The following is a 15279-nucleotide window of genomic DNA, read 5'->3' on the forward strand; positions in this document are numbered from 1 at the left end:
TTTCTCTATGGTCTAACACCATATAGTTTCTGCTCAAAAGAAACAAAAAGGGAGCTAGACTAGATCATATAACAAAAGCCCCATCTAAGGCTTAAGGTCTAGCTGGTTCGTGTAAGCAAACCAGCACCTTTGTGGCCTATGGTGGCACTTCTCACGTTCGAATCCGTGCTTGCAAGCAATACTTGCCAAACCCCAAAAAAGAAGAAGAAGATCAAATACACGACAGAAAATGAAGAGCAATGAGCATACAAATATCACAACATATATTTCTCTTGGTTTTCCATATCAACTTGAGGAGAAAAGCTTCGATACCGGGGGTTCCATCCAATGTCAAGTTTGACCTTAAGGTTGCATCTTACATGTTTGATTATTCATGGCTCCAACTTAAAAAGATAAAAAATGCAGATTGAATATGAAGCATAATATTTGGCTGGAATACATGAATTATATTATGATAAAATCAGATATATTGTATGACAGATGAATGAATTATACAATGGAAATAAATAATACACGAGAAGTATATCATATACACAGAGAACAGACGCAATAAAGAGCATTCTGGATGTAAAAGTGGTCATAAAAAACCAGCAAATTCAGTACATCCAACATAAATCTTGCCTGAAAGACACAGATCTAGCCGCTCCTTGAACAGCCCTTTCAGAAATCTGAGGACAATCTTCCACAGTTAACGAATCCAGTTTGAACGATCCAACAAGTGGCTTCAACCCTTCATCAGAAAATCCCCAAACACTTGCTTAAATGTAAATCGCGCAATCTAGGAAACTGGCTCACAAGCTGCAGGCCCCTTCATCACTATTTCCTGGCATCTCACAAGTTTCAAGGATTGAAGATACTCTGCCGCGCAAAGAGCTTCCATGCCCACATCATTGAAGGAATATACATGGTCAAGAGCGAGCTCACGAACCGGGCACCTTTGCATTAAACAAAGTATTCCATTTAAACTAAACAGAGAAGATGAGGGGAAGTCCCCATCAGAGAAAGAGATCCAACTGATTCAGCTTTGAACAGTTTTGAGCTATGGCTTTCAGACTATCATCTGTTAACGTCAACCGGTTGTTTGCGAGGGATGGTAAGGAAAAATCAGATGGACTCTGAATGAAATAGACTTCAAATTACTTGAACTTGCGGACAGAGAGAAATAAGTCAGAGTCCCTTACCCCAACGCACATGTCTAAGCAAATTTTTCCAAGTTCTTGCACTTCCCAGCACACAAGCAAGGCCTCTCCCAGGGCTGATGATGCAATTTACCAGGCTTAGCTCCAGCATATTTTCACATGGAAAACACTGCTTTGCCACCCATCCACAGATAATCGATCATAGCCCTCATATATCTGTAATTAGCATCAACTTCAAATTGTAACTTTTCAGATTTTTCCAACCAGGGCCAAGCTTTATTAAATCACCCTCGCCAATTGCCCTGCAATTTTTAATCGAGAGAAACTCAAGTGTTTCAAGCTTGCCAAGGTATTCGAGCCACTCAACACTGCTTACATTGAGGCATCTGATGAGGTGAAGGCTAGAGAGGTGCTTGCAACCCATGACAGAGAGACAGTAACCACAGCCAGTGATTCTAGGAGTAAAATTTAACATCAAAGATGACAATTTGGAACAAGAAGCCAAACAGCGCAGACCTACATCGGTGATGAATGTGCAGTAGCTCAAGGTGAGATCAGACAAAGAAGGGCATTGATATGCAAGAATGAGAAGCCTTGGTCATCCAATTGTTTTCCTAGTTTAGACATCCAACCAGAATATGTAATCTCTACTTTGACAAGGTGGTAAACCTAATGCATAGGGACGTCAAGGCATCATTGGCAGGATCCATTCCACATCCAACCTTTAGAGAATGTCTCTGTGCATTATCTAAGTAGTGAAGGCGTTTGCATGTTAGTGAAACAGAGTTTCTGTCTCTGGTCTTCTTTATCCTCGTCAATATCTCCCAAACTAGATGTTCTGGCAAGCTATCCATCAAAAAAATTCTCTATGCAAGAAGGCCTCAACCGCCTGAAGTCATTAAATGAAGCATTCATTATAAAAACGTCCACCTTTAGAACAAGATAATAGGTGATCACATCAACTTTTGTGGACAAGGACAGAATTTATACAAAAGCATTCAAGGAGCTATATTACGAATTTATGATCTAGTTATTTGATGATCACTTCAATTCAACAAAACTTTTTTCTTTGAGTCAAATTGCAGATGATGCTCTAGCTCTCTTGTATTTGCTGAAAACAGAAATGAATTCAATCAATCATACCGTCAGGTCTGACAGAAAGTTAAAGCAGAACTATTTTATTCTTCTTCAAGAATTAACTATCTTATTGACGGGGGAGACATGAAGAATTAAATAAAAAAACCCAAAGGCGAACAAGATATAAAAGTCAAAATTCCAAAAGAAATACGAAAATTTTCACTCACCGACGAGAGATCGGTAATATCTTTATTCTAGAGAAAAATTGACAGGCTGCATCTCAATCGTTCCGAGGCCCGCAACCTGATGGAGCGGAGATATGCGTTTTTACGAAGCAGCGATCAACAAACTGCAAAGAATTTGTCCGGTGGAGGCAGTGTCGAAGCAATTCATAAGTTTCCCGTGATTCAGGATAATCAAAACCCCGACGGCATGAAGACAAACTCACGAATGCTGCACATGAAAATGCCAGACAAAAAGAAGGAAATAGTTTGACGGAATCCGAGATATAAACGTTTTACCAACACAAATGATTGATCATCGACAAAGCGAGGCAAGAAAAGAGAGAAAGGTATTACGCTAGATATTTCTAAGTCTTTTTTCAGATTTTTCTTCCTCTTTTTCCTAAGATGAATTCCTAGACTAAAACGCATCCTCCAACCCACCTTCAATGGGCTAAGGCCTGCAGAGCCCAATAATTTATAGGGCCTACGACCCAACAACCCAAAGTAAGGCCCATTTCTTCCACATGAATGTATGGATTAATCATTAGGGTTAAAGGCTTAAAGCATCAGCTGCTCAAGTAATGGACCCCACTTCTATACCTTCCAGGCTTTCTATGTTGGCTCCAAGATGTGCTAACGAATACTGTCTCTTAAACAAGATAAAATAATTAAAATTAATAATATATCAATCTTTAATATTTTTATCATATTCTCTGGAAAAAAAAACACAGGCCAAAGTAAATATTTAGTTCTTTAAATTTATACAAGGTTTTAATTTAGCTTCTTAACTTTAAAAAATATATATTTAGTCTTTAACCCTAAAATTGTTAACAAAAAAAATGACGATATTAAAATGTTGATAAAACATTTTTAAATACTAACATATTAAGTTTAATTTTATAAACAGTCATGATTGTTACAAAAAAAAGGTCATTTAAGTCTAACAATTTTAGGATTCGATTATCAAATATATACTTTTTAAAGTTAAACAACCAAATTGAAATATTATATAAAGTTAAAAAATTAAATGTATATTTCAGTAAAAATATATTCAATATTAAGCTAAAATCCAAGATAAATTATGATGTTTGCGAATTATAAACAGTATGATTTATAATGGGAAGGCTTTCAAGGAAACCATCAGCTTAGATTAACTTACAGCAAGAAGACCATAAACAAGTTCAATGGGCAACCGAACAGGTCAGAGTTTGGTGAGAAAAGAGAGAACAAAATAGAATCATAACAGGATAAGCGAGGCAGGCGCCTCCATTTGGTGCGAAGTATATTCAGATTCTGCCTCTGCTTTGCTTTCTATTTTCTTGAATTCTGATTCTGAATATTCTGATTCATTTTACACTTCATCCCACCCAAATTAATAACAGGTCATTGATAGTTGATCCATTTTTCAAATATAAGTTTGTTTTGATCTAAATATAAGTTGTTAGTCTCCTTTATTTCATAAATTTATAATTTTTCCTCCAAACCTTTCACATTATAAGATGAGGGTTTTTTAATTAATAGGCTAATTTCCGATACAAATAATGAAAGGGACATCTTAGTTAATTAGCTTCTTAATATCTGTAAACTAATTGTCCAGCACCTTATATTTAGAATCTGAAAGGGTAATTTTTTTCTAAATTAATTAATATTCCCTCTTGTCCATTTTATAAAAGAATCTGTCTCTCAGTTCTAATTATAAGGAACAAATTATTAATCTAGAGTATTTATTTTTTGAAAAACATAAAAATATGTTCTAAAGAAAATAAAAGTTTTAGAATTTATTCTGGGGAATAAAAAAATAGAATCGAACAACGTAATAATTCTGGTGATGGCCTGATGGGTACTTTTCTTTGTGTTTGGTGACAAAACAGAGTAATGATGGGATAAGTGAGGCGCCTCCGTTTGGGACGAAAACTAATTAATACGAAGGCTCTGCTTTGTATCTTTCCTTCTTCTCGAGCAGCCTGCTTCACACAGTCCCATGCCTCTACTCTCGTTCTGATCAAAATATATTGCTTCTAATTTTAATTATAAATTTTGTTTACGGTGTATAAATAAATTTTTATAACAAGTGAAGTCTTGCACATTACTACACATGCGGTTATTTTTGTCACTCATTTTTATCTATTTTGAAAAATAAAAAAAATGGGTCTTCAAACTCGTTTATTAAAAAGAAACAAATGAGTATATAGGATTTCATACTCGTCTATTCCATATAATAAATGAGTATAGGAGCCCATACTTGCCTGTTATGCAACAGGTGAGTATGGGTTCCCATATTCGTTTGTTATCCCACATACTCGTCTGTTTATTTTAAAAACAGACAAATAGTATATTTTTTACTCAAATTTTATTTTTGCCTCATAGAGATTTGAACATGTTCCAGAAATGTGCCTTTTTCTTTCTTCTTCTCTCTTTTTTATGTGCAACAAGCTCTTTCTCTCTTTTTTTTAGATTTCTATTCCTCTTTTCTAGTGCTGATCCGATGATTAAGTTTGTCTTCTCTCTCTAGTTAGTAGCTCGTCATCTTCTTTTCTCTCTCTTTGCCATTCTTCTTCTCCCTCTCTTCCTCATTCTTTATCCATATCATCCTATGACCAAGAGCAACATTTTCTTTCATAGAAGTCATCATTCGATCTCGTCCATCTTAAGCTTGTTCACAATACAAGGTAACTGACATGGAGGTGTGTGTGTCTTTTATATTATGTGAGTTTTTGGATGTTGAAAGGAATTAATGTAATTGTTTATGGGTGTGTATGTTTTCTATTTAAATCAATTGTTGGTAAATGCACTTAGGAATTATTCAACATTGATTGAGTTACATTTTGATGATTAAAAAAGCCTTACTAAACTTGTTTAAACCTAAATGCATATAAGATATTTGTGAAAATGTCCAAGAGAGCAATTTGGTTGGAACGCAATAGTTAATTAAGTATTTTCGATGTTTAATCTTTACATTAAATTTTAGAAAGCTTTAGATGCTATTTAAGCACATATATCTATATATACACACAAGTATATAGCTTTATTTTTATTACTTTGGATGTAAATAGTGTTAGGAGAAGTGTGTTTCAAATTATATTAGAAAACTTGAGTTGAATATTGCAATCATCTTAATTAATACTGCAAGTAAGCTTGAAATTGATTTTTTGTTTGGATGTTTAGTTTTTTTTTTGCCTAACTAAGTTAATTAATTAAGATGTTATTTGTTTTAAATATTTTGACCCTTAAAATTGTTGACTAAGTGAATTCTATTTATATGAAAAACATGTAATTTGGTTGTGCTAAATTCCTGTTATTATTTGCTATAATATGCTTTAGTTCTGCTGTATGTATACGTGTATAATTGCAAGTTGAATAAAATTGACAATATGCAAATTTTCACCTATTTTTTTTTTAAAAAAATACATATTCGTTTGATTTGACTAAAACAGACGAATATGCATGTCCATATTCGTTTGTTCCATAACAAATGAATATATGAATGCTAATATTTACCTGTTTTAAAACAAACAAATATATAATTACTATTCATGTTTTTTCTATTAAGGTATTTTTTAAAACAGACAAAAATGACATGTCTTGTAACAGTGACAATTAGAGCCGTAGGTAGTATTATAACTTCCTGCTCCTTTCCTCATTTTCCACTTCACCCCATTAACCAAAGTACGCTGAAACAAATTACTCTCTCATTTCGTACAAACAATTTTATTAGGAAGAATCGCAATAAAGATTCAAAAAGAAACATATTCACAAAAATATTGAATTATTACAGCAAGGACACGTACCCTTGGGAGTGTTGTCGTGTTGTACATTACAGCATGTTTCTCCACTAATTGTTTCTCCCCATTCGTACTTCCAATGGTCTGCCTCTCGCACATTTGATATTCACCCACCCCACCGCTCACGTCACATGGATCTGTAAAAAATCTTGTTTATCCCACTCCTCACTGCTTTTTTCACCATGCTCTTTTGCTTTTGCACAATCCGGGAATTCAACGAGGCATGTGCGGATTACTGTTATTATGCATGTGCAGAACATTGTGCCTGTAGTGACCCAATTATCCTTTTTTCTCCCCCTTTTTTTTTTTTGGTAAACAAGAAGGCAGGAGCCCAAAAAAACTAAAACAGCAAACTAATGGGGATTATATCCCAAACACTCAGCTTCAAACAAGGTCCTCAAATGAGGAGGACACAAATCAAAAAGAGAGGAGTTAGATAAGCCTCCTTTTGCCAACGAATCTGCAAGTTGATTATGCTCCTTTGGGATGTTCCGTATTTCCAGATCCCAGTCATTCTTCATGAACTCTCTTATTTGGAGACAAAGTAGGCTCTCCGTATTGATGCCTCTTTTCTTCAACAAATCAATTGATATTTTGGAATCCGATTCCAAAATCACCTTCTTGAAACCAAGATCTCAGGCTAATTTAAGCCCCTTAAAGATAGCCCATTGTTCAGCCTCCATAGCAGTGCAAAAACCAATGAAATGAGTAAAACCTACTATCCATGTACCATTACTATCTCTTAGGACTCTGCCACACCCAGCTTTTCTCAAATTTGCAGTCATGGCACCGTCCACATTAACCTTTATCCATCCGGCAATTGGGGGACTCCAAGAAATCGCAGTTGCCATAGTCTTTGCAACTTTATTATCATCTTGCAATATTACATAATTTCTCCACCCATTCTCAATTACAGCATACGGTTCACATGGTTTCTGAAATTCAGTGTTAAAAATCATCTCATTTCTCCAAAGCCAAAGCTTCCAGATAGTAACTGCCCATTTTAATTCCCAACTATCTTTCCCGTTTAACCCCAAGTCTCTTTTCAGATTCAAAGCAAACCAGTCTTTCAATGAAGAACTGAAAAATTGATCATAGTACCTTGGTTTAATAAGTCTCCTCCATAATTGCTTTGCATAGATACAATCTCTTAAAATATGTAACGTGTTCTCCACATCCGCATTGCAATGGGGACAAATAGCTGAACAAGCGAACCATTTGTTCCTCCATTCATTAGTCGGAAGTTTATTCTGGAAAGCTATCCATAAGAAAATCCTGATGCGCTCAGCTCCTTGCCATTTCCAAATTGCTTTATACACATGGCTGCAGGTAGTGGAATTGTTCCCTTCGATCATATAATAGGCGCTCTTCACAGTGAAGCCACCATCTGTTGTACCATTCCAGGATAATATATCATCTCCTGCAGTGTCCATTGGCGGCAGCAAAGTTATGAGCCTTTGAAATATATCTGCAGGGATAATAGAAGCCAGTCTATCAAAGTCCCAAGACCCATGCATAGTCCAATAGCACACCTTACTTTCTTCCTCCATCCGAGTTAGAGGTCTAGTGCAAAACTCTTTAATAGATCCATCCGGAAGAAGCCATTGGTCTGTAAAAAAATTAATAGATCTCCCATTTCTTACAATCCATTTAGAACCTAAGTCCACAATTTCCTGTTGTTGTGATAGAAATTGCCAAAAAGGGGAATCCCCATTTTTTGCGTCAAGCAGATTGACCTCATTCCTGAGCAAATATTTATTAGATAAGACCTCCACCCAAAGTCCTTTCGACCCAGATATAAGTTTCCAGGCCAATTTTGCTCCACACGCACGGTTTAAAGAAGTCATTCTCTTAAATCCTAGTTCCCCATGATTTTTAGGCAATAAGACTTGTTCCCATCCAATAGGATGAAATCCGTGAACTTTATGACTAGTTCCCCAAATGAAATTCCTTTGCAATTTTTCAATCTAATTACAAATTGACAAGGGAATTTTGGCAACTTGCATTGGGTATAAAGGAATAGCACTAATCACAGACTTTGCAAGTGTAATCCTACCCGCTGTAGACAAACAGTTTTCCTTCCATGAGGCAAGCTTCGACTTGACATTATCAATTATGTAACTAAAAGTATTCCTTGGATTCCTCCCTCTAATGATTGGAATACCAAGGTACTTTCCAATTTCAGCAGAATTAGACATTGCTGTAGCACTACAAATTCTCCTTCTAGTAAGATCTGGTACCTTTGGCGAGAAGAAGATGGAAGATTTGCTTTTGTTGAGTTTTTTGCCTGAAGCATCACAAAATCTATTCAAACAATTTAACATGCAGCCAGCTTGTTTTTTTGTAGCTTCTCCAAAAAGAAGGATATCATCTGCAAACATTAGATGAGAAATAAAAGGTCCCCTTTTTGTTATCTTCACAGGTTTCCAATCTTTCCTATTGACAGCATCATAGATGACATGAGATAAACGATCCATGCAGAGAACAAACAACAAGGGAGAAATAGGATCCCCTTGCCTTAATCCCCTTCCAGGAGAAAAGAAATCAGTCTGTGAGCCGTTCCACAACACATTATAAGAAACTGAAGTAACACAAGCCATGATGAGGTTAATGAAATCAGTCTCCATCCCAGTATCAACCAGTGTCTGTTTTAAGAAATCCCATTTGATTCGATCATAGGCTTTTTCCAGATCTATTTTCCAAGCCATGATTCCTCTCTTTCCTCTAGATTTCTTCATTAAATGCAAAATTTCTTGCCCCACAATAATATTATCTTGTATGTGCCTTCCTTTGATGAAACTAGCTTGATTGGGAGACACTAAATCATCCATGTAATGCCTTAATCTGCTAGTAATCACTTTTGTAATACACTTATAATGAATTGTGCATAAGGAGATTGGTCTAAAGTGACTCACCATAACAGGGTTATCCCTCTTTGGAATTAGGGAAATAAGAGTTTTGTTAGCCTCAGTTAAAGTAGTTGTGCTTTTAAAAACATCTTTGACAAAACTGCAAATAGAGGCACCCACCTTACTCCAATTTGATTGATAAAAAATAGGAGAGAACCTATCACAACCAGGGGCTTTATAAGGACCCATAGAGAAGAGGGCATCTTTAATTTCATCATCAGAAGGTATGCTTCTCATCTGAGGGGATCTAAGTTCTTCAATGAAAGGGAATATTGTATCAGTCTGTAGAACAGAGAGACTATCCTCCTCCTCTTTATAAAGCTCTTTAAAATAATCAATAACCAGAGTTTTGAGTTGAGCCTCATCATCAATCCATTGGCCACAGTCATTTTTCAGAGATAAAACTCTGTTTTTCCTTCTTCTAAATTTAGTCTTCAAATGATAATATCTAGTATTCTTGTCCCCTTTCGAAATCCAATTCGTTCTTGATTTCTGGAATCATTTAATCTCTTCTAATTTAAGCACACTCTCAAGTTCATTTTGAAGGCTATCTTCCAGATTACATAAGAATGACGAATAAGGGTAGGAGGAGGAGTTTTGAATTCCATTTAAACGGGCAAGAATATGCTTTTTCTTCTTTTCAATGACACTAAACACCTCCTTATTCCACACAACCAAGGAATCACGCAAAGACAGCAAGGCATCATTAATATCAATATCATCAACCCAGTTCAAATTAAGGAAATCCGTAAAGTTTTCATGAGCTAACCACATGGCTTCAAATCGGAAAGGTCTTGAATTGCTAAAACTTTTTTGAAAGAATTGCAACACAATAGGACTGTGGTCAGAAAAACAGATTCTGGGTAATATCTTAACAAAACAATCAGCCATATTTGTCAAGAAAGAAGAGTTACCCAGTGCTCTGTCAAGTCTTTCATATAATCGAGCATATCCATTTACCTTCGGCCCCTTCCAAGTATATTTCGAACCACTGAACCCCAAGTCAAAGAGCCCACAACCATCGATTTGCTGCTGGAACCAATTCATACGCTGGATATTGCCTCTACCACCACCAATCCGTTCATTTGTAGAGATGATATTGTTGAAATCTCCAATCACAGTCCAAGGTTTCGAGACCGAAGCTGACAGAGATTTGAGATTTTCCCAGAGTAATTGTCGATGGTTTGAATGGGGAATTGCATAAACTGCTGTAAGAAGAAAAGGATTCCTCTCCGAAATAGAAAATCCAGATGGAAATATTGCCTATTCTCCTCCAGAATTGAAACGTGTATACTGTTGCTCTTCCACGCAGCTACCAAGCCACCAGAACGCCCCACACTTGGAACAACTTTTGTATTGTCAAAGCCCAAGTTCTTCAGCATTTGAAAACGTTTTTCCTTGTTGCACCGTGTTTCAGCAAGAAAAATCATTACCAGTTTCGGCCCATTGCACACTAACTTCAAGTTTCTAAGGAGCCCATTTCCACAAGACCCCCTAGTATTCCAGTATAATATACTATCCATAAACACTAAATCAACAAAAGGCCCACACGTACAGATCACAATTAAGACCTGTCAAAGAATTGGGTCTTAGGCACAATTGATCCATCACTGCACTGGGCTTCCTTTCCCTCACTCCTCATTGGGCTGACGCAATTCGGCCCATCAGAAGGGTCCCCAGTATCCACTTCTTCTATTCGTATTTCATTATCAATCCCTTGCATGGGATACTGCTGGGCCTCAGGCTCTTGATCATTATGATCCAGATAACCGTCTTCCCTTGCTATCTCCATATTATCTTCCTCGGCCTCTCCTCCCATGTTCACCTCTTCTACCTTATCCTCCATTATCTCGCCACTTTTAATATCTCTTCTTAAGCAATCATCCCTCAACATTTCTCGTGTTCTTTTCTCGCTTTTTCTCTCACTCTGTTTCTCTTTTACCATCTCGTTTGTTGGTTGCAACAATAAAGGATAGCCCATATCTTCACTAACGGCCATTTGTTTTTTCTGAGTCCCTTTCTTCCTCCCTTTAGCAGAGTTAGTGCGCTGGGGTTGAGGAGGTAGGATGGCCACTTCCCGTACAATAGTTTGCGGGGGTCTTACATTTGTGTCTGTATCTTGTGTAGGCTCTTCCACGTCAGCAAGTATGCTAAATCGTGAGCCTCTGTTCTCCGATCTTGTTGCTTCGCCTCTGTCATCTCTATTTTTCCGTTGCCGGCGAATTTTTTGGACTATTCGCCATTGTTCTTGGCTCCCAACACTGGTATTGGCATGGAGATTTTCCTGCGGATCAGAAGTATTTTGCTTCTCTATCCTAGTCTCATTTGCTTCCTTCATCTTTTCTTTCTTTGAACAAACCTCATGTCTATGGCCGTAGGTGCCGCAATTGGTGCACAACATGTGCAGACCCTCATACTCCAAATAATATTGTTCACCATCAAGTGAAAATCCTGACATCAATTGTTTCCCCAAATCCACCAGCACACATATTCTAGCATAATGGCCTCTTAATTGACAAGAAGTATTAACATCAACTCTGATTGTTTCTCCCCTTTTGTGCAGGTATCCTCATGACGAAGTGAGGATTCAAACATCGCTGGGCTTAACCCCATATAGCCATTTCGACTCATGAACATTGCTTTGCCATGCCTGCTCATCATTTGGGTTATTTTTTTCTGGAAAAAACGGATAACTAAAAGGAAAAGGGAAAACCATATTGGAGGTACCTATACTTTTTTTCAATTTTTAATTTGGTACCTATGTGTTTTTTGTTCTTAACTAAATCTTTATTTTTCCTCTATTAACATCATTAATCCTTATGTAGAGACTAAAAATATCAATAGAACAAAGTTATAAGAGCTAATGTTGCTAAAAAGATAAAATTAAATGTTTAATTAAAGGAAAAAAAACACATAGGTACCAAATTAAAAATGAAGAGAAAGTATAGGTACCTTCAATATGGTTTTCCCAAAGGAAAAATAGTAAAAAAAAAAAAAAAGACCTTAAAAATTAAAAAATCACATACAAAGACCCGTTCATAAGATTTGTTGTCATTTACTTATCAATTATTATCAAAACTAATACTAATGTTGAAACTGGTCCTTAGTTACAATTTTTATATTTTAAGATTTGTTTTTACGATTTTTCCTGGTTAAAAATTTATTTTTATTTTTATTTTTTTTTAGCGTTAAAGATTTTTTTTAGAAAAAAAAAGACTTGATCGTTATATTTCAGTGCTCAATAATCAACCGAAATGCCTTGCCTCGAGACTTTTTCTTTTTTCTTTTTGGCCTGACCTTGCCTCGAGATTTTACCATCTTATATAGACCACACCGCATTTTACTTTGCTGACATGCCACCAAATTTACATTCAAAATAATTGGAGTTGGGTGCTTCTCGAGGGAGTCAAAAGAAGACAGAAGCGTACCCACAAAATTGAGACAAATAGCCAACGGTATCGGGTCTATCATTGCAGGAGTTAGTTTTTCACAGCGTAATAAACTAAGATTCAACTTCTTATTAGAAGAGGTATTTACATTTAGTATCTAACAATGTTTCGAATAAGATTATTTATAATAAAAAGATACCTATGCTTTAATAAAAAAAAACAGAGACAAATATACAAGTTATATTTATTAATTTGGATAAATTAAAAATAAATAAATGAAACAATTAACCGTTTAAGGTGCATCCATCATCCTAAAATATTTTGTTAGATGTGCCCAACATCTTAAAATATTTTGTGATGCACCTAATACTTTAAAATATTTTTTGAAATGCATCCAATATCCTAAAATATTTTGTTGTGTAATTTTACTCTAAAGTATTAATATTTTTTAGAAACAATTGTGCTTTTAAAGTATTATTTTATGAATAGTTTTAATTTTACCGTTAACCCTTCAAAGGTTTCTTAAATGAATGTGTATCAGGTGCATAAAATATTTTTTTAATATTCTTAAGGTGTTGGATGCACATGGAAAAAAAATTTCAGGATGCTAAACACACCACAAAATATTTCAAAATACTAAATACACATAAAAAATGCTTCAAGTGGGTGCACCACAAAATATTTTAAGATGCTAAGCGTAACTAGCAAAATACTTTGATTAATTATAGCAAAAGTGTGACATAATCTTCCTCAAATATACTGTGTAATATTAGATTATATATTAATATACAAATTAGGTAAATTATTTTAAAAATAATAAATATAATTGACAAAATAATTAAAGTCTTATATTTAATATCAAATTCAATTCACCAATTAATTCTTATACTTCAATCAGTTAACTAACTCTTATATTGATATTGCAAACAGGTGGGAGGACAGCAACTATATAATATATACAGAGACGCACAGAATATTTTTCCAATTTATACATCTTTCTTAGTTATAAAAATGTAGAAAAAATACGTCAATGTCAATGTTCAGCTAGTCTTTTCGTTCGCGCTGCTCCCCAAATCCATTTGGCTATAAATGGAAGCACACGGCCTCCGTTTTATCCTCAACCTCACACAATGGACCAGCTGTCTTGGGAGGCTTGGCTCTCTGAACTCGTAAGTCCAAATGTGTGTGTGTCTACGTATATATGTATATATATTATTTCTTTATTGATTACATATGCTCTTTAATTAATACTCCATCATCAATTGGTTCAATCGTCATGGGTGTGTGTTGTTTTCACCCTAATTACTCACGGATCACTGTGCCTGTATCTTTCTTTGTTTTCAAGGAAACGGAAAATGACTATATTTCCTGGGGAACGAACTCAGATCATAATGAAGAAGCGGAGTATTTGCTTAGAGATATCCTCCAGGACCCGACTAATCTATCTTCAGAAAGTGAAGCCATTTTGCCTCCCACCACTGTGGCGGACGGCGGTGCCACCACCGGCAATTTAGCCAACTCCAACTCCGTCGTTAACTCTCAACATTTAGCTTCTGAAACAACAACCCCGACCGCCTGCATTCTGTCTTTCGAGAAATCCGTTGTGATTCCAGATATCCCAGACCCCAGTTATAATCATTCGCACCAGAGCAAGGATGTCCGTAGTTATTCCTTGAAGCCCAAACGGACCATTGAAATGCTTAACGATGAACCATCGATGAACAGAGGAACAAAGAAATCCAGAAGCGGTGCTGGGGCAATGGATCACATAATGGCTGAGAGAAGAAGGAGGCAGGAGCTCACAGAAAAGTTCATAGCACTTTCGGCCACCATCCCTGGCTTGAAAAAGGTCACAACTCCGTACCTTACCTACTTAGCACTATGTCTATCGCCTAGTTGATTTTATGAGGATCTTATACGAAGCTCCATGTATATGAAACATGTCTCCTATATTAAATATTTGTGCGTAGATTGACAAGGCGTCTATACTGAGCGAAGCAATAAGTTACGTGAAGAGGCTTCAAGAACGCGTGAAGGAACTTGAGCAAGAGAAGAAAAAGATAATGTCCGCAGATGATGATGATGATGGTATTGACGGAGCAGGCACGCCGGCGTCGAGTGAAGTGAACTCCGGCGACAGGTACACACCCATCAACGATGTACTCCCCGATGTCAAAGCAAGAATGTCCGACGACAAACAAGTGCTCATCAGAATCCTCTGCAAGAAACAGGACTGCATAATGCTTAAAATACTTGATGAGCTCAAAAATCTTAACCTCAGCGTCTTTGGTAACAGTGTTATTCCATTTGGCTCCTCTACTCTTGATGTTACCGTTGTTGCTCGGGTACAATATCTACATTATCACACGACGCTATATATGTTATTTGGAAATAATTAATTTGACGCTTTTATAATAATTTGACGTCTATGTATATGTAATTTATGTGATATGCAGATGAGTGAGGACTACAGTGTATCGGTGAAGGATGTCGTGAAAAGCCTGAGAATAGCTCTCTGTTGAATTGTAATGGTGATCCTTGCTAGTGTATCAAAAGAGAGGTCTACCTGTTATAGCTTTAAGATTTCCAAGTTTTGGAGAAAGCTTGGTTTTTCTCTTCAAGTACTGTGCTTGTATGTGTGTAGAATTGAAACTGAGTCTACTTGGTTTTTGAAAGTGAAATTCAATTAATAATGTAAGATTTAGAGAGTATTTAACTAAACTATAATTTTAAAAATAATTTTACAGTAAATGAAATAA

The 15279-nt window shown here is 36.0% G+C and overlaps 1 protein-coding gene and 1 pseudogene across 1 annotated transcript; one reads left to right on the forward strand and one right to left on the reverse strand.

Moving 5' to 3' along the window:
• Window positions 1-588: 588 nt before the first annotated feature.
• On the reverse strand, window positions 589-2772 carry LOC114738792 (F-box/LRR-repeat protein 14-like; annotated as a pseudogene).
• An 11024-nt stretch (window positions 2773-13796) lies between these two features.
• On the forward strand, window positions 13797-15042 carry LOC114738782 (transcription factor bHLH19-like). The gene is made up of 4 exons (XM_028926850.1): window positions 13797-14369; window positions 14491-14524; window positions 14624-14865; window positions 14977-15042. The coding sequence occupies exons 1-4, from the start codon at window positions 13797-13799 to the stop codon at window positions 15040-15042; spliced, it is 915 nt and encodes a 304-aa protein (XP_028782683.1).
• The last annotated feature ends 237 nt before the right edge of the window (window positions 15043-15279 follow it).

Source organism: Neltuma alba, unplaced genomic scaffold, assembly GCF_004799145.2.
Source record: "Neltuma alba isolate B1F8T4 unplaced genomic scaffold, ASM479914v2 tig00013686_pilon, whole genome shotgun sequence".
NCBI lineage: Eukaryota > Viridiplantae > Streptophyta > Magnoliopsida > Fabales > Fabaceae > Neltuma > Neltuma alba.

Bases quoted from the DNA above. Each gene is read 5' to 3' on its own strand.
- LOC114738782 (XM_028926850.1), top strand. From the start codon at position 13,797: ATGGGTGTGTGTTGTTTTCACCCTAATTACTCACGGATCACTGTGCCT. The intron at 14,525-14,623 runs GTTACGTGAAGA...TTGACGGAGCAG, and splicing joins TATACTGAGCGAAGCAATAA to GCACGCCGGCGTCGAGTGAA. The intron at 14,866-14,976 runs GTACAATATCTA...TGTGATATGCAG, and splicing joins ATGTTACCGTTGTTGCTCGG to ATGAGTGAGGACTACAGTGT.